Genomic DNA, 17,949 nt, shown 5'->3' with positions numbered 1-17,949 from the left:
CACGTGGCGTCTCTAGAATGGTGGAAACGAAGGACATCAATCATGGCCTGCGGGATCACACGCCATTAGCTCCGGATCCACTGCGGCAACGGAGTGTATCAGTCAATCTGCTGCCCCCGTACAGGAACGACCTAAAACTAGGTCCCAAAGTGGAATTTCAAAGCCAAAGTCTTTCACTGATGGCACAATTAGATACACAGGCTATTATTCTACAAGAGAACCTGATGATTTGAATGAAGCCTTGACTGATCAGAGGTGGACACGAGCAATGGAAGAAGAGATCATAGCACTCCACAAGAATAAGGCATGGTGTTTAGTTCCTCCAAAGCCCAGAGTGAACTTGATTGATTGCAAATGGGTTTTCAAAGTTAAAATAAAGTCAGATGGAAGCATTGATTGCAACTATACGATTGGTGCTGTCTATAGCCGTGTCGAAAGGATGGTGTCTAAGGCAGCTTGACGTACAGAACGCGTTCTTACATGGTGTTCTTGAAGAGGAAGTATATACGAGACAACTCTTGGGTTTAAGGATAGTTCAAGGCCAAGCTATGTGCACAAATTGGAGAAAGCACTATATGGTCTAAAACAAGTTCCTAGAGCGTGGTACTCTAGGCTCAGTTCTAAATTATTTGATCTTGGTTTCAAGGCGTCTAAATCAGATATATTTTTATTCATCTACTCAAAAGGAGAAGTAACTATATTTATGTTGATATATGTTGATGATATTATTGTGACAAGCTCATCCATAAACGTTGTGACTGCGCTGCTTGGAAAATTGAGAGAAGAATTTACTCTCAAGGATCTTGGAGATCTCAATTACTTTCTTGGAATTCAAGTTAAACCGATGCAGGGAGGCATAGTATTATCTCAAGGGAAGTATGCATCTGATATTTTGACAAGAGTGGGCATGACAAAGTGCAAGAGTTCTCCTGCTCCCTTGTCGGCTACTGAGAAGATATCTAAAGAAGATGGTAAACTGTTATCTTCAGAAGATGAAACTAAATACAGAAGCATAGTAGGAGCATTGCAATATTTAATATTAACTAGACCAGACATAGCATATGCGGTTAACAAAGTTTGTCAATTTTTGCATGCCTCTACGATAGCTCATTGGAGTGAAGCAAAGAGAATTTTGCGATATGTGAAAGGAACAGCAGATGTTGGATTAAGCATAAGGAAGTCCAACACTACATTGCTTAGTGCGCTTTCAGATGCGGATTGGGCTGGATCGGTTGATGATTGAAGATCAACCGGTGATTTTGCTGTGTTTCTTGGACCAAACTTGATTTCATGGAGTGCAAGAAAATAACTTAGTATCTCACGATCTAGTACAAAAGCTGAGTACAAGTCATTGGCAAATGCTACAACGGAGATGATGTGGGTTGAAGCTTTACTCAAGGAGTTAGGTGTGCAGCTAGATCGGACGCCTTGTTTATGGTGTGACAATTTAGGAGGAACATATCTCTCAACAAATCATGTGTTCCATGCAAGAACCAAGTATATTGAGATTGATTTTCATTTTGTAAGAGAAAGAGTTGCAAGGAGATAACTTCAAATTCGGTTTGTTCCCTCGCAAGACGAATTGGCAGATGAGTTTACTAAGGTTCTTACTCCATAGAAGTTTGAAGCATTTAGAGACATTATTAATCTGGTTAGAAAACCCAATTAAGATTGAGGGAGGTTGTTAAAAAATCTGATCATAATGTAATCGTAGTTCTCCCGGGTTGTAACTCATATGTGATAGTGTAGGACTCGGGTAGAGATAGTTGTTGTTTAAACCAAGTTCCTTCCTATTCAAATTGTAATCATGGGTAGAGATAGTTGTTGTCTAAATAAGTTCCTTCCTATTCAAATTGTAATCAATCTCTATAATTTCTAAGGCTTTTAGACCTATATATGAACACGGAACCATGATACGCCGGGTAAGATAGTCACGTTAACTCATTACCATATTTTCTTACATTGCCGCGTCGAATTTTCGGTTGCGGCGCGAGTTCCATGCCCCTCTCGCACTCGCGAGCCCCGCCCGTCCCGTGGGGCACCCACGCCGCCCGCGTCGTCGTCGTTGTTTCCTTCTCGTGGCCGCCCCGCGCGGCGCGCCGCCGCGTGGTGCGCTCGCTGCTTTGTTTTTTGTCCGCGTGGTCGGTCGGTTCGCCTGGCTTCCCTCGTGCGACGGGGAGCGAAACCCGGCGCGTGCACGGTTTGTTGCTGCCGCCTGCCTGCTGGGCTCCGATCGGGAGCAGCAGGATCAGAGACGCAGGCCGGCTGGCAGATTCTGCTGATCCGGGGTCGAGCACCACGGACGGACGTGTGGCGGATTATATATCATGTTAATCTGCGCGGCGCCGGATCTAACGTTCTGCATCAACAACGGGCATGTGCACGAGGGGAAAAAAGATAATAGTCGCCCACATGTTCGTGAGACCTGTTCCGACGATTCCGTGGGTTATAAAACGAGTTCTGTTTTTGATGGCAACGAGGCACGTTCTGATCTCACACCTCATACCACAAAATTCTTTCGGTTAATTTTGCGTGCCCAGACTGTTTTTTTTCTACCGTGTAGGTATACTGCGTTCGACAGTAGCACGGAGCATCGATAGGACGATCACGCCACGGGTTCATCCCAAGCAATGGCGCCGTGAGCTCTCTCTCTCTCTCTCTCTCTCTCTCTCTCTCTCGTTGGCGACTCGGCGATGAGACTTTCAATTGGGGACGGAGGGCGGGGGTGAAGCCTGAAGCGGCAGCACGGCCAGGTCGCCAGGCCTCTCTGCTCTTTTCTGACGCTCGCTGTTAAGTCCCTCGCATTCATGGCGCCTGGCTGCGCGCCCCGCAGTGAATGAAGGCGGACATACGAGCCGAACCGAGCGAATATGATGATGCGGAGCTTACGACGGCGCGCGCCATCAGCCCGTCACCATGTTCGTAGCATACTAGCATTCTGGTGGTGGTGCCGACGTGCCGTGCCATTCACTCGCCCAGCAACAGCAGTGTGTCGGGCGCCTGGCGGCCTGTCATCTCGTCTCCTGCTGTTGCCTGCTGGTGCTGGAGCCCGAATCGAGTCCGAGTCCGATGTAACTTCTCCAGCCAGACCGGAGAGGCGACGGTGCCATGGAGTGGAGTTTTACAGTTACCCAACTGACTGGGGGGCATGAGTTGGCCACTCGTCGATCGTTGACGGCTTGACGCCATACGATCACGCAGCGGTGCTTGGCTCACAGCTCAGGGCTAGCTTTTTACACGGACTGTGCACGCTCCCAACCCTGTACGTCCTGTCAGCTGCTGCGGGCGTTTCAGGCAGAAATCCGTGAAAGAAACGCACGGATGGCGCCCGCACTGTTTCTCCTTTCCAGCCAACGCCGTGCCATTGCCATGGACTGGGAGAGTGTGTCATTTTCGAAAAGTTTGGAGACAGTGTAGTGCACCGATAATTTTTTTTTTTTACTCTTCCGGGTACATGGTCGATGGGCAGCTCCTGCGATGATAGGCAGATGACAGTACTACTTCAACGCCGGGGACAACGCACAGGTTACGGCTTCTTCCCGCGGCATTGAAGCCCGAAAAGATTTGTTTCCTGTTACAGCGTACCGAAGAGTGAACAGTCCACCGTACAGTCCCTCTAAACTCCCCCATGAATCCTTCACTAATGTGCATCGCAGCATGCCAGCATGGAATTGCAGGGTAAACATGATCAGGCGTCTGTCAGTGCAGTGTGCGCCAGGAAAAGAACTCACCCATGTGGCCATGTCAACTTCAAATTTCAAATACCAGTAGAATATAACACGATTTGCATCACGACCACACGGTCCGCGATTAATCATGAGCGGTTCTTTTGGCATGGCAGAGAAAAACAAAAGGGCCTACAGCTGAGTGACTATTTCAGGGCCAACTCCGCCCTGGTTAAAGTTGACGCCTGCACGATCCAGGGGGAGCACAAATTCGTTCTGCCAGCCGTTTCCTTGCCTTGCTTGCAAGATTGTCTCTTTCGTGCCTGGACGCATGCATGCACGAATGTAGGATTGAAATGACAGGTTGATCATAGTCATAGCTCGGATGAGCCTTTGGAAAATTCGTGCAGGTTCGGCTCCATGTTAGGCCACCTCTTCACGTTCGATCTCTTCCTTTCTTGCAGAGGGGCCGTGCAGTGCTTCGACACTTGGCAGAGTTCCCTTTGAAGCCACGCAAAGGTTTTTGATTGGTGAACGAGATAACGCGCTCACCAATGATGTGTAACGCATACAGTACTGCCACGTACGTTTTGACGAGCTGAGAAGCATCATTTCACAGCATCCCGGATCCAAATCAAAGCCAGCAAGCCGAAGGGCCGAAGAGTGCGGCCTTGGACCGGTATTGAACAACTGGGCTTTCGTCACAAGAGTCGTCATGGGCTTTTCCAGGGAAAATGGCCAGCCCAGGCAAATGGTTTGGATATGGTATTTCCTTTTTCATGTCTCAATTTTTCAGCACGCCGCTCTATTTGAATCGACTTAGTTCAGTAGCAGTCACAGAGAAAGGAAAAGAAATGCATTTCAGTACCAAGACACATATAATTAGATCGTTCCAAAAGTAACTTCAAGAGTTCACCGCATCTGGACATGACAAAACATTTTGAATTTGAAGTTACTTTAAATGTTTGCGTTGTGAACCAGACAGAGAGCAACTCGAGGAAATGCACGCCAATTAAAGGGGTGTTTGGATACTAGGTGCTAAACTTTAGCAGTGTCATATCGGATGTTCGGATGCTAATTAGGAGGACTAAACATGAGCTAATTATAAAACTAATTGCAAAATCCCTGGGCTAATTCACGAGATGAATCTATTAAGCCTAATTAATTCATCATTAGCAAACAGTTACTGTAGCACCACATTGTCAAATCATGGACTAATTAGGCTTAATAGATTCATCTCGCGAATTAGACTCCATCTGTACAATTAGTTTTGTAATTAGTCTATGTTTAATACTCCTAATTAATATCCAAACATCCGATGTGACAGGTGCTAAATTTTAGCGGGTGGTATCCAACCCTCACTGAAGCTACTAAAAGTGTTTGTGTACTAAAAGTGTTTGTGTTGTGTTCTAAAAGTAACCTGCTGGCTGTCAACTCCCTATCGGCTTATCCTCTGATGAAGCTTGCGTGTGCTTAATATGGCGTTGGCCGTCGTCCTCAGTAGTTAAATCCAAATCGCATCTGCTCGCGATGGGCTTTATTGATGAAATTCGCTATAGTTGTTCAGGGTCCCGCCAAAGCTTGATGCTTTGAGCGTTAATGCGCCAAGCTTCGCAACACAAGCCGATCAAATGGAATCGTGGCGTTATGCACTGTCACTGAGGGCAACTTCAAGTGCTTCAAGTTAGTGGTCAATGCAGGTATGAAATGGCTCTAGGACACTTCTTTTTAAAAGAAAAGAAAAGAAAAGAAAAGAAAAGGGTTGGTACGTGGCAAAAGAAGAGATCATAAGAGCAAAAATGTGGCCAGCATCCAGATGCTGAAGAGAGTGGCCTTTTACGGGAGTAGGGGACCCTTAACGGTCCAGCCGTCCAGGTAGGTTTCCGGCGCGACCATGGGCTGCGGTCACGTCACGGCGGTGCTGGTGCCGCTGAACAAATGGACGGGGACGATGGCCGTCGATGTCGAGAGCCGCCAACCAACCCCCCCGGACTCCGGTCCACCTCCTCTCCCGGACCTGACACATCCACACCCCCTGGCACGCCGCTGACCACACACGACACGACAACCGCGCGCGCGCGCAACGACTCCTGGCACACAAACGTCAACACTCAACAGGCTCGCCGCATGCTCATTCTCTCCAGGGCGTGTGAAGCCATCGTCTCGCCTTCTGCCGCGGCCGGGTAGGTGGCGAACCGGCCGCGCCGCGGTAGGTGCCCGCCGGACGCCGGCAACCCCCCGCAATTCTTGACCCTTTCCGAATACGCCTAGGCGCCTAGCAACCCCAGCACCGGCCCGGCACCACTAGCAACGTTGCCATTTCTTTTTTTTTTTTGAAAGGAAGAGGCACGAGATTGTGCCTATTTCATTGATAAAGATGGGTTACAGCCGGCTAGCCGGTTAGCGAAAAGGTACATGAAAAAGACCGGAAGGTATCCCACCGGTGGGACATCTATGGTAGGATCGCCGCTAAGACTTTCGCCCCTGCTGTTATCCACATGTTGGCAGAGAGTTTGATTTTTGCGACTAGCGTTGTCGTCGGGGAGCCCTGATGGCGGAAGATGCGCGAGTTTCTTTCGTTCCATATTTTGCCATTTCTTTTGATCAAGCAACGTTGCCAACTTGCCATTTTGCCAAAACCAAACAGCTCCTCGCCCATCTAAGATTTAACACGAGCTGATTAGCCAGGCCTGGCAAGCTCTCTGCTCCGAAGTCCGATCTGCCACCTACCGCCCTCGTCAGTCGTGACCAGTCACCACCTTCCCTCGGCCCTCCTGCTCCCCGCTAGGTCCTAATTTAACCCACCAACCGCCGATCAATCCCGCCGCTCGCAACCCCCTGCCTCACTTGCCATGGGCTTGACTCACCGCGCGACGCGCTCTCCGATCCCCGCCGTGGACCTCTGACTAGGCTCGCTCGTTCCTGCTTCCGTGCTTCGCCGCCGCGTATTCAGGCCCAGGCTATCAGCTCCTCCCACGGGCCGGTAGTTGGATCAAGCTTGGCGATGGCGCCGGTCAGGTCGTGCGTGTCCGTGAAGACCGCCGTGAGCCCGGTCAGGTACAGATCCACGAGAGTCGGGGCGGCCGGCCTGGGGGCGCCGGGAAGGCTGCGGATATGTTCCTCGTCCGTGGCGTCGGCAGCCGACGCTCGCGGGGATGGCGGTTGCGCCGCCAGCAGCAGCGGGAGGGGCGTCGTCGTCAATGGCGGCCTCGGCGTGCTCGGCGGCGACGGGCCGAGGATCAGGCGGCGGGATGTCGTCGCCACGTGCAGCGCGAGCTTCGACGGGGTCCGGCCCGTCCCCGCCGCCGCCGCTGCCGTGGCGAGCGCCGTGCAGCCCGCGGTGGCGTCGTCGTCGGCGTTCCCGGAGCGGGCCAAGGTGGTGGCGCTGGTGGCGGCCATCATGCTCCTCTGCAACGCCGACCGGGTCGTCATGTCCGTCGCCGTCGTGCCGATGGCCGCGCAGTACGGGTGGTCCAGCTCCTTCGTCGGCATCGTCCAGGTAAGCGCAGCTGAATCCCCCAGCACTTGCTTGATGCTTCGTTCCCCCTCCTTTTTCCTCTGTGCATTGACGAAAAGTAGAAGCAAAGCGAAGGACCCCTTTTCTCAGAAATTAAGCAACAAATTCGCTGCTCTGTAATGAAGAACAAAATGTCCCGAACGATCAGTTCATAGAACAAAAAAGGTCAACTCTGCATCGACACGTCAGTGCCAGACGCGATGAGAAAACGACTGAAGCATTACATTTTAGAAGAAGCACGTGGAACTGCAACGATGGGAGACGGTCGGTCTTCCAGCCTCTTATGGACTACAGTCTTGCCGTGTGCCGGCCCAGAGCAGCTCCAAGTTACCAACATGTCACCAGAACACGACCAATTTGAGAATGGAAGTTTATGTGTTTGCTTTCTCAATTGACCACGAGCCATGACAATGATTATAGTTAGCCTGTATTTGACTGCAGAGCACAAATCGGTAAAGTGAAGGTTAGTTTCCTTGGACAGTCAATCACATAGATATGCTATCAAAAGTCTCCTGATATCGACAGGATTCGAATTGGATAATTGGACTAGTTCAGATGTCCTTGCTATTGGTGTCTTGTTTTACCTGGTGATAGGGACCAGGAGGATTACACTGGGGGAAAAAATCAGTAACTAGAAACACCCAACTCAAAACTCCATGTGGTGTATGCCCTGATGCTCGATAAGCTTGTTATCTTGCTACTAGGCTGGTTGAATCTGATGTTAGTATCATCACCATTTCTGCAGTCATCATTTTTATGGGGATACGTTTGTTCATCCATGGTTGGAGGAGCTTTGGCAGACAAATATGGCGGGAAGAAGGTGATGGCAGGTGCTGCTGCACTATGGTCCTTGGCTACAATCCTCACTCCTTGGGCTGCCTCCCGCTCCACCACCATGTTGCTTGCTGTGCGTGCACTCTTTGGCCTAGCCGAAGGTGTTGCATTTCCGACAATGAGCACCTTCTTACCAAAGTGAGTAACAAATTTCTCACCCGATTAATTTGCTTGTAGCTGGCGTTTTAAAGCTTTAAGCAACATCCAACTTGGTAACTAGAATAGTTCTTTCAACTGCACATGCAAGTATTGTTCATCTGATCTTGCTGGTATTTCAGTTTAGGTTTTTATTCATTGATTTCAATTTAGCTGCTACAGAATCTCCAAAATAAAAAAAAAAAACTGCCACCTATTTGATGTCAATGTCATCAAACAACATTTCAGTATTGGGTTCAATCTAACATTGAGCATGAAACAGGTGGTTTCCAACACAAGAGCGTGCCACCGCTGTCGGCATTTCAATGGGTGGATTCCATCTTGGAAACGTCATAAGCTTCCTAGCAACACCGATCATCATGTCACACATAGGCCTTACTGGAACATTTGCCTTCTTCGCATCGCTTGGTTACTTGTGGCTATCTGTATGGATGTTTAATGTAGAAAGCGATCCTATTGACAGCCGTACCATAAGCAAATCTGAGCTGCAATTTATTCTAGATGGAAGAAGCGGATCTAAAGTCAAAGGCAGTAAAGGCCCATCCCTTAGGGAATTGTTCTCGAAATTTGAGTTCTTGGCTGTCACTATAGCCAATGTGGTCAACAACTGGGTAAGGATGATCGGCTAGCAACATTACAGTTTGGTCATATTGTGTACGAATTCTAACACCGGCAAATTCAAAATACCATGCAGGGCTACTTTGTCTTATTGTCGTGGATGCCTGTGTACTTCAAAACGGTATGTTATCAAAGGCCTCCTAGTTGATTAATGGCAAAATAGGCAAATATGTCCCTAAACGTTAGTCCAAGGATCACTTTGTCCCTAAAGTATCAAATAGTCCGTTTTAGTCCTCCAACTTTTCACTTTGGATCAAAACGGTCCCTGGACTGATGTGGCATGCCATGTGTTCATGCCATGTCATCTTTGGTTGCCCTTAGATGAGTCAAACATGTTATAATTGCCACATTTACCCCTTGTTTCATCTAATAAATAATACCTGACGTGGGTTTCACATATTACAAGGAATTTTTCACACTCGTCTGCTCAAGCAAGATAAAATAAATAAAGTGATGGCATAGTGTGTTATGCACATCTTCATTATTTTTCTTCCAAAATGAAATTGATCAAAATGTTCTAACAGAGCCTAAACAATGTCATATGTTAGTTTCCATACCTAAGATTCAACAAAAACTAAAGCTAGATGCATGAACATAGGATAGAAGGTGCGATTATTTTGTACCCTCGTCGCAACAATCTTATACACAACCATTCTAATATACATGGTGAATCAAAGGGGTAAAAGAGACAATTCTACTATGTTGAGTCATCCAAAGGTTGCCCACTGCTGACATGGCAAGACCACATGGCATGCCAAGTCAGCCTAAGGACCAGTTTGACCCAAAAGAGAAACTTTAGGGACTAATGTGACCTATTTAATAGTTGAAGGACTAAAGTGATCCCTAGAATAAAGTTGAGGGACGTATTTGGCTATTTTGCCTTGATTAATACTACTCTCAAAACTCCAAGCTATTTCTAACTACAATCCTACTACAGGTTTATAATGTAAATCTAAAACAAGCAGCATGGTTCAGCGCCATACCTTGGGCAGTCATGGCTATGTCCGGTTACGTTGCAGGAGCCTCTGCAGATTTCCTGATCAAATCTGGTTTCTCTATAGGACTAGTTCGGAAAATTATGCAGGTAAAAGCATTGCCTGAGATTTGCACTGTTCATAGAACAGCTGATCACTTGCATAACCTGAACAAGGACTCAGTTCTGATTTCCCTGCATAACACAGTTCTGATTTCCCTGCAGTCTATTGGGTTTATGGGGCCCGGAGTGTCATTGCTATGCTTAAGATTTGCCCAAACTCCATCAGTTGCTGCGGTTCTCATGACGATAGCCCTGAGCTTGAGTTCCTTCAGCCAAGCTGGATACTTTTGCAATATACAGGTAATGTTTCCTTCATGCCCTGATCAGTGATCATGCCACCTCAACTCCGTGAACAATGTTTCCCCTTTCTGGAGTGTCATTTCCATCATACTTGTAACTTCGATCTGATTGAATGTGTTGTCCTTGATTGTTCGAGCAGGATATTGCTCCCAAATATGCTGGATCCTTGCACGGTACGTTTGTAACTGGAGATCTAGCAAGACAAGATATGAGTTTCCAGTTTTCATCAGTGCTCTCCTCAGGCTTACTGACATCTCCTCTGCTGCGTGAACAGGGCTGACGAACGGCATTGGGACAGTGGCCGCTATAGTTAGCACCATCGGGACCGGCTACTTCGTGCAGTGGCTAGGGTCCTTCCAGGCCTTCCTCACCCTTACGGCCGCGCTCTACTTCAGCGCCACCATCTTCTACAACGTCTACGCGACCGGCGACCTGATTTTTGACTGACATACAAAAATTTTGCTAAGATTCTTTTGTGCGGAATCCCAAAGTGTACCAACATTTATTTGTATCTCCCCAAGAATGGAATAAGATATAGGTTGTTCGCTTACCTCGTGTGGAACCGTGCGCAAGCATTGTTAGCTTGCGGGGAAATTCCAGAAGAACATTGGGAAGGACGTGCGTGTCAGGTGTTCGACGAAATTACCGTGCAAGACTTGCAGATGCGGCGGTGAACGAGCGAGCGTGGGCGGCGGAGGGCACGCCGAGCGGCGGAGGCAAGGTCGACTAGGCTAGCAGTAGCAGCCGACTGAGCGGCGGATCTCGGAGGCGCTGCCCGGCCGGAGGCTCTCTCCGCTCCGTCTTTCCAGCTCTCGCCTCAGATGAAAAAAAGGGAAGGAATCGCGCGCGTGTCCGTCTGTTGGCTTGCGGGCTTGCGGCTCGTAGAGACGTTGGGAAACTTGTCGCGATTCGGCCCACTCAACGGCCCACGGCTCCTTTACCAGGACCCAACTGATCCGTTGGAATGTCGGATCATCTTGCACAGAGATTCTGTTCAAACCACTCACATTCATTCAGACTCTATAGTGCATTCTCAAGTCTCCACAATAGTGTGCAGCAACAAGTTACTTGTGCTAAGGTACTCGTACACGTTCTTCAGTTCTTGGTTTAATAGTCACACATCTCGTCTCAAACCTGTGCACCTGTGCTCGTTCAGAGCGGCCTCCGCTCGTCTTTCGCTTGACATCACACAGAAGTGATGCTCTTTATTACCCCGAAACGATTCGTGAACAATTCACAGCACTTTGTGAAGGGAAGGAAGCCCAGTCACGAGTCACTCCTGCTGGGCTTGTTCGAAGCTGGGATGACCTGCAAATTTAAAAGTCAGTTAGGGATCCACAAAATGTAATGCTGGCTTGGCTTGCTGGCCAATGTTTTTGGTTGGTTATCATACGATCTCGGCAGATGGTATCCAATCATTTGTCGCAGGGTTGCTCGTGCAGCGGACAGAGCTGGCGGATGAGTAGCCGTTGCCATTGGTCATCACACTAAAGGCGCTGCAATTGGGTCTCTCCACTTTGATAAAACCTGTACCAGTCTGCAAAGAAATGTGACCGGGTTAAACATATCAGTATATCGATGTTACAGAATGCGTACTGGAACCAAACTACTATATTAGAATGAAAAATCAATTTTTCCATTGTTAGGACAGTCTAATAGGCTCCAAGACCAAAAAAAACATATTTAGTTTTTGGGATCCATGCATTTTGCTTCTGGTCAGGTTGATACCAAGCATCATGAAAGGCCTCAGCACGTACCTAATGATTATCCTGATATTTCAGTTGTCCTATGCGAGCATCTGAGAATGATTATACTGCTTTGCCTAAGAGCCTTCAGTGGAGAAAGCTAGAAAACATTTCATGATCAATTGTTGATATATGTGCTTTAGGACACTTTGTACCACTAGTAGCACATTAATGCATAAAGTGAGCCTGACCATGCTAAAGAGATTGGGACCGTTGCCCTTATCACTATATTTGGATGCTGTTTCAAGATTAGTTAGTTTTATCAGAACTTCATAAGTAAAACCATGTTTACTGCACATCAGAGACAACCAACGTGGAGATTCCGGGCTTGACCCCTGGCCTACCATACAGCTCTTGCCATTTCAAAAACTGCACTTATCATTAGACGATGTTCTTTGCACTCCTGTTCTAAAACTCTTTTGTCAATGAAATACAGGCAGCGCTCATGCTAAAAAGAAATTAAAGTGTAATGCAATCTTCAGAGCCCATTCAAATTTCAAGATTAACACAGAGTTAACAAGGTTAAATTAAATAATCCTGATCATTTTGCTGACCATAGCACTTGCAAGGAAAACCACTAGTGACTCTCGTAGCCAGAGTGCTGAATCTGACTCCAGTTTTCTGGCTACCCCGGCCACTTTTGCAAACAAATTCAACAATAATTTGACACTGTTCCGCTGAAAACTCTATAATCAAGCTTTTGTCGAGGCTCTTGTGTGAACAACATGTATTTTTTTTAATGTGGTTATGAATGGATGATTTTGATCAAGAGTTCAAAAGCAGCTATCACAAGACAGCAGATACCATACCATGGTAAGATCAAATAAATAGCAATAAGTAACTATGGATAGAGTGATTGCCCTAAAGAATGATCCTGAAAACAGAATCCAAACTTACACCAAGCCTTATGACTGCACCTACAAACCTGGCCGACCTACTGGCTGCCTCCTCTTTTTAGATGGACTACTGGCTGCCAGTATGGCACGACTACAATTCACAAATTCGGTAAACAATTTAAAATTTTTCCCCTAAAGAGTGCTCAGACAGGTACATTCAAAGCTCACCGTGTGATGCTGCTTGTCGATGCCTATGAGCCCATCGTAGTACCGCGTCTCCACGTACTCCTCCCTGCCGTCCACATCATCCCCTCCTCCGTCCAACACCAGCTTCTGCACACGACAAGGCACCACGCTCACATCGACACATCGATTTCAACAGTCACACGAAGCAACAATTCTAGTACCAGGAAGATGAAAAAAAAGGAAAACCTCGCTGACCTGGGGCTTCGCCTCGAGATCGCGCAGTTTGCGGAGCTCCGGCAGGTCGTGGTCCCCGGCGTCGCCCTCCGCGCCGGCGTCCTCCGACGGGTCGCTGCGCGGCGGCTTGGCCAGGCGCTTGGGCGCGACGCTTTCGAAGTAGCCCCGCACCTCGGCCTCCACCCGCGCCGCCTCCTCCGGCGGCAGGTGCGGGTCGCTGCGCGCCGGCCGCGTCGTCGCCATTGGCGTGCGGCTCCTTCGTTTCCTTCCTCGGGTCCCGGCTCTGGCTCGGTTCAAGGGACGGCGCGGGTTGGTGATTCGGTGGCGGGGACCAAGACGTCACGTCGTCGGTCCTCTCTATGGGCGGGCGACACGCGCGGTTTCGGCCTTTGGGGCCGGGCCGCCGGGGACCGGGAAGGGCGGTTTTGCGGTGAGGATGACAGCGTGGGGTCACGGGGCAGGTGTGGCGACGGCGACGGCGTCGTGATGGTGGCGTCTGATTGCGAAGCGGCGATGATGCACTGGCTGTGGCTGGATGGATAAAATCCTGATCCGCCCCTGCTGTTGCTGTCGGCTGTCGCCCAAAAAAACTCGTGACGGCGACGGCGCGCGATGGAGGAAGGTTCCCGAGTCCACGAGGTGGCGGAGATAAACCGTAGAGCAGTTTGAACCTTTTTTTGCCCTTTGTTTGCAAGAGCACGCTTTGCAGTTTGGCAAACTTGTAAATTACGGAGAAGTACCAGGCACCAAACTGAAATACAAAATCTTGTGGTTGGATTTTGAGTCGCTATGAGGCGATAATTTGGTGGACGGCTGGTTAAGAAATTGTGCGGCCGCTGAGGTTTGGCTTGTGAGGATACTCTAGGCCTGCGAATGGGCTAAACCCTCCCCTAACCCGTCCTAACCCACAACTAATGATGTGATTCTCCCACCCCATCCCGCCTCATATACTTAACTTATCTAACCACCCCGTGCCACCCCACCAGTAATGGGTTGCCATGGTTCTTTAAAAGGAGCACAAGCAGAATACTGTCAGATAGTTACATTTCAGAATATGCATCTCATATAGTTACATCTCAGAATATGCAAGAGATAAACTAAAATCAAAGATCACCGACCCGGCCATTGCTAACAGTAAGCTATTATGATTGAATTTCTGCAAGTGCAGTGTCTTATTGATAAGATAAAGCAAGATGCTCACATCAGTATAACATGCATGAAACACGCGACAGTATGACATGACACACACATAAGTAAAGTTCCAAAATAAACTAAGTATCTAATCCAAGTTCCCGAATTTTGCATTTGTCGGAATATTTGCAGAGTCAAGAGGCAAAGTTTCTTCAATCACCGATGTGTAAAATGAAAGGAAAAGACTAGTATGGAACACAATACGTATGATACTTTCATATTGGATTATTTGTGAAATAGAAAATAATAACAGACTGCTAAGTAAGCAAAAGGGAACCTGAAAGCTTTAAAAAAAAGAGGCATACCAGAGATATTAGTGGAGATATTAGTACATGTATATGCAGTAACATCAGTACACGTATATGCTCAAATCTCACCTAGACAATTATCAACTACATGTACTAATAGGAACAGAATACCTAATTTATAGAATATGCATATTAGTTGGGTATCTTTACGAACCATTTGAGCTTCTCACCCTAACTCCCTCCTGGGTTGTACACAGATAATGAAAAATTGCTTATGTGGTTACTACCATGAATCATAATGAAAAATTATTTTGCAGATTTCAATTCCAAGTACGAAAAAGGCACAAACGGACTGAAACGCAAATTCTTATTGAGTTAACCCGTTCCAAATTTCATTCCAATCAAATGAGGCATACGACGTACAAAAAGCTCGCGTCCTTCTTTCTCGAAATGCTTTAAACGGGAAATAGCTAGATCAGAAATAATTCGAATAAATAGCAATAAATCAACAAAACCTAAAGTTATTTCGCGTTCCATGAATTCCTCAAAACGAGGCTGTCTTTGTTGGGAGTCTGCTGCCCCCCTATTTTTGTTAGCGATCGAACCATTTCCGCTAGGATCCGGATCTGTCTTGACAGGCTTTGGTCGAGCAACCGAAACATTTCTGGAACGGCTACTGCCTACATAACTAGTTTGCCTCTTTTCAAGGAAGGTTTGCCTCTTTTCAAGGAAGTGTTTGCCAAAAATAATTGACTGTGGCAATGTCTTTACTGATCCAGTCAGAAACTAATGCATGTCACTACACACTACTTGCTACATAATGCTAATTAGGATATCAATGTCTAACAAGCCGTTGGCTTAAATCTCACCCAGCAACTACATATACCAACTGGGACAGAATACACAATTTATAGAAATATGCAAATTAGTTGTGTACCTTTAGGAGCCATTTGAATATCTCGTAACCCTCTAACTTCCTCCTGAACTTCACACAAATAAAGATCATCATGTCAGGTGGAGACATCAGTGAGCTTGCACTAAGAGCAGTTTATACTATAGAATAGGAAAAGACTGGAAGATATAAGTGAGCTTGCACTAAGAGCACTAAGAAAACCTCAGTTACTAAAAATTACCTTTAGTGGTGATATATTTATACAACCAATCTTTGCAGCAGACCAAAGCTTCAAGAGTTTCTGGCGTCATTGAGCTTCGATTGTCACTAAGAATCCGACCACTCAAGTTGAATACTGATTCAGAAGAAACGGTGCTGAGTGGAATTGCTAAGAAATCGCGTGCCATCGCTGACAACACAAGGTACTTGTTGGAGTTTGTCTTCCACCAAGTCAGAATTTCAATTTTTTCATCTGTTCTCACTGGTGGTTCTTCTAGATATGCATCAAGTTCTGATTTTTCAATCCAAGTCCCTCTCCTCTTATGCCTATATTCAGCAAATTTTTATTCTAGTCTTCTTTTTCCAAGCACTAGCACTGGAGAACGGTTCACCATGCTCCTGGATGCACTAGTTTGTGATACTACATTTGTATCATTACAACATGCTAAAGAGGTAGGAATCTCCATTACAATTCACTGTGGAGAGGTATGGAAATACATGTCAACAACTTCTAAACCACTCTTTCTTGCCTTTATTTTCTTAAGGAATCCCCGTTACAATTCACTCTTTCGTTAAGGAATTGGAGAGGAAAGGGAAGAGCACCTTGATTTCTCGAAGGGATCTCTTGTTGACAGGAGTGGCGACAGCCGGCGGCGGCAGTGTCGCCTTTCTTGGTGGAGCGTGGCACCCTCAGCTCCTGCATGCGGGAGCGGATGCAGCGGTGGCGGTGGCCGATGACAGCACCTCCCCCGTAGATGTGGTAAGAAGAAGAAGGTGAAGGGGTGATGCGGAGGAGATTGAGGAAGGGATTGGAAGGGGAGATGCAACATGCATACTTGGACCCGTGGCCATCGGAAGAGGACCTCGCACGGGAGGGGCGGTGGCGACGGCGGCCGGCGGCGGTGTCACCTTCTTCTTGTGGGCGCAAGGACGCGCCGATGCGAGGTGCCCCGTGCCCCCGTGAGCCGCGGCGCGAGGTTAACAAAATCTGTTCTAACCCGCCCCGACCCGCAAATGCAGCGGACCCACCCCGCCCCGACCCGTTGGCCTCTAAACCCGCAACTACCCATGCAAACGAACCCCCACGCAAGAATCCGACATGAAATCCCCATTTGCCCTCGCCCCACTAGCAGGTCTAGGATACTCAACTTCAGCCGATAGGTGACCGGTGACCATTGAACAGGAATGGGCAAAATTGCCGGGTCCTTTTTGTCCATCGACCATTCTGTAGTCCTGTAGAGACGAGACGCCAGCAATTAAGCAAAGAAGCAGCTAGTGGCAACATGTTATCCTTTTGCTCTCACGCCATGAGATACAGAATGGGCATTTCCGTGGTTACCATCCACATGTACTTCGCCCCTGCACTGTCCGTGGTCTGTTCGTTCCAGCGATCCGCGAAAGAAGAGCTAGCAGTCCAACAAGCGTGAGGACAGGTCTCGCTGCATTTGCCATTCGTGCATCGTTCCGCCGGCAACATCCTCCAGACCGAAGCTTTTTGTACTGGCTGCACCGCAAGCTGCTACAGCAGCAGCATCAGAATTTTGATCGTGCCTTCTGAATTTTCTGAAGCTTCAAGCATGTAACGTGAGCAATGGGCCGTGGCAAAACTAGGTCGCGCGCCGAGTGCCTGCGAAAATTCGTGGGCTGTAATATGGGCCATCCATGAACGGACAACAAAATGGCAAGAGTCCAGCCCATCACAGTTGCGGCTGACATCCGCGGTCTTCGTACGATCTTTCTTATGAAACGGTCGATTCATCTTATAATTTCGTCCCAAATTTGGCGATCGGGATCGCGATTATCTTCAGCGATCCAGTTTTGGAGCTTCCCAAGCCATTGGATGAAATATGCACGGTCCAGATGGACCCGACTCCCGAGAGAGAAGTAGGACAGCGATTTTCTCAAAAAAGAGCTCTTGGTCGTCAATCGTCATCCCGTTGAGGCATTGCTTGACACACACCGCCCACCGCTATGGCTCTCCTGGCATGGACTTGGACACTTGGTCGATTGTGGAACGGGCTGCCCAGCTATGCTGAACATGACGCCTCGCCCGAAAGAAAAGGTTCTAAGATTCTTGAAGCTACCTGCATTCAAGAGAACTACAGTTCAGTTGCGCAAAGGCATTTGTAAGATGCCGGTAGGTACTGGGTACAAACCAACTCACAGATACACGTCATGTCTACAAGACACTAGCCCATGGTATCAGTTCGATCACAGATTCACAGACATGTGAAGATGCCGGTAGGTGCAAGGTACAAACCAGCACAGGTGC

At 47.9% G+C, this 17,949-nt stretch overlaps 2 protein-coding genes across 2 annotated transcripts; one reads left to right on the top strand and one right to left on the bottom strand.

The window, feature by feature from the left end:
- The first annotated feature begins 6,063 nt into the window (after nt 1-6,063).
- On the top strand, nt 6,064-10,676 carry LOC101771709 (probable anion transporter 2, chloroplastic). The gene is made up of 8 exons (XM_004961846.4): nt 6,064-7,164; nt 7,928-8,154; nt 8,435-8,783; nt 8,867-8,911; nt 9,728-9,874; nt 9,989-10,126; nt 10,266-10,299; nt 10,401-10,676. The coding sequence occupies exons 1-8, from the start codon at nt 6,670-6,672 to the stop codon at nt 10,571-10,573; spliced, it is 1,608 nt and encodes a 535-aa protein (XP_004961903.1). The 5' UTR covers nt 6,064-6,669; the 3' UTR covers nt 10,574-10,676.
- Nucleotides 10,677-11,114: 438 nt separating this feature from the next.
- Nucleotides 11,115-13,494, bottom strand: LOC101771316. Its single transcript, XM_004961844.4, has 4 exons — nt 13,149-13,494; nt 12,936-13,040; nt 11,520-11,663; nt 11,115-11,434 (listed from the first exon to the last, which is right to left on the bottom strand). Exons 1-4 carry the CDS (start codon nt 13,368-13,370, stop codon nt 11,393-11,395), a joined length of 513 nt encoding a protein of 170 aa, XP_004961901.1. The 5' UTR covers nt 13,371-13,494; the 3' UTR covers nt 11,115-11,392.
- Nucleotides 13,495-17,949: the final 4,455 nt, after the last annotated feature.

The sequence above is a fragment of the Setaria italica genome, chromosome III (genome assembly GCF_000263155.2).
Source record: "Setaria italica strain Yugu1 chromosome III, Setaria_italica_v2.0, whole genome shotgun sequence".
Taxonomy (NCBI): Eukaryota; Viridiplantae; Streptophyta; class Magnoliopsida; order Poales; family Poaceae; genus Setaria; species Setaria italica.
The sequence above is the reverse complement of the archived record's forward strand: the minus strand, read 5'-3'. Positions and strand labels throughout refer to the sequence as shown.

Bases quoted from the DNA above. Each gene is read 5' to 3' on its own strand.
- LOC101771709 (XM_004961846.4), top strand. From the start codon at position 6,670: ATGGCGCCGGTCAGGTCGTGCGTGTCCGTGAAGACCGCCGTGAGCCCG. The intron at 8,912-9,727 runs GTATGTTATCAA...ATCCTACTACAG, and splicing joins TGCCTGTGTACTTCAAAACG to GTTTATAATGTAAATCTAAA. The intron at 10,300-10,400 runs GTACGTTTGTAA...CTGCGTGAACAG, and splicing joins ATATGCTGGATCCTTGCACG to GGCTGACGAACGGCATTGGG.
- LOC101771316 (XM_004961844.4), bottom strand. From the start codon at position 13,370: ATGGCGACGACGCGGCCGGCGCGCAGCGACCCGCACCTGCCGCCGGAG. The intron at 11,664-12,935 runs GTGAGCTTTGAA...ATTTCTTTGCAG, and splicing joins TCGACAAGCAGCATCACACG to ACTGGTACAGGTTTTATCAA. The intron at 11,435-11,519 runs GTATGATAACCA...TTAAATTTGCAG, and splicing joins GGATACCATCTGCCGAGATC to GTCATCCCAGCTTCGAACAA.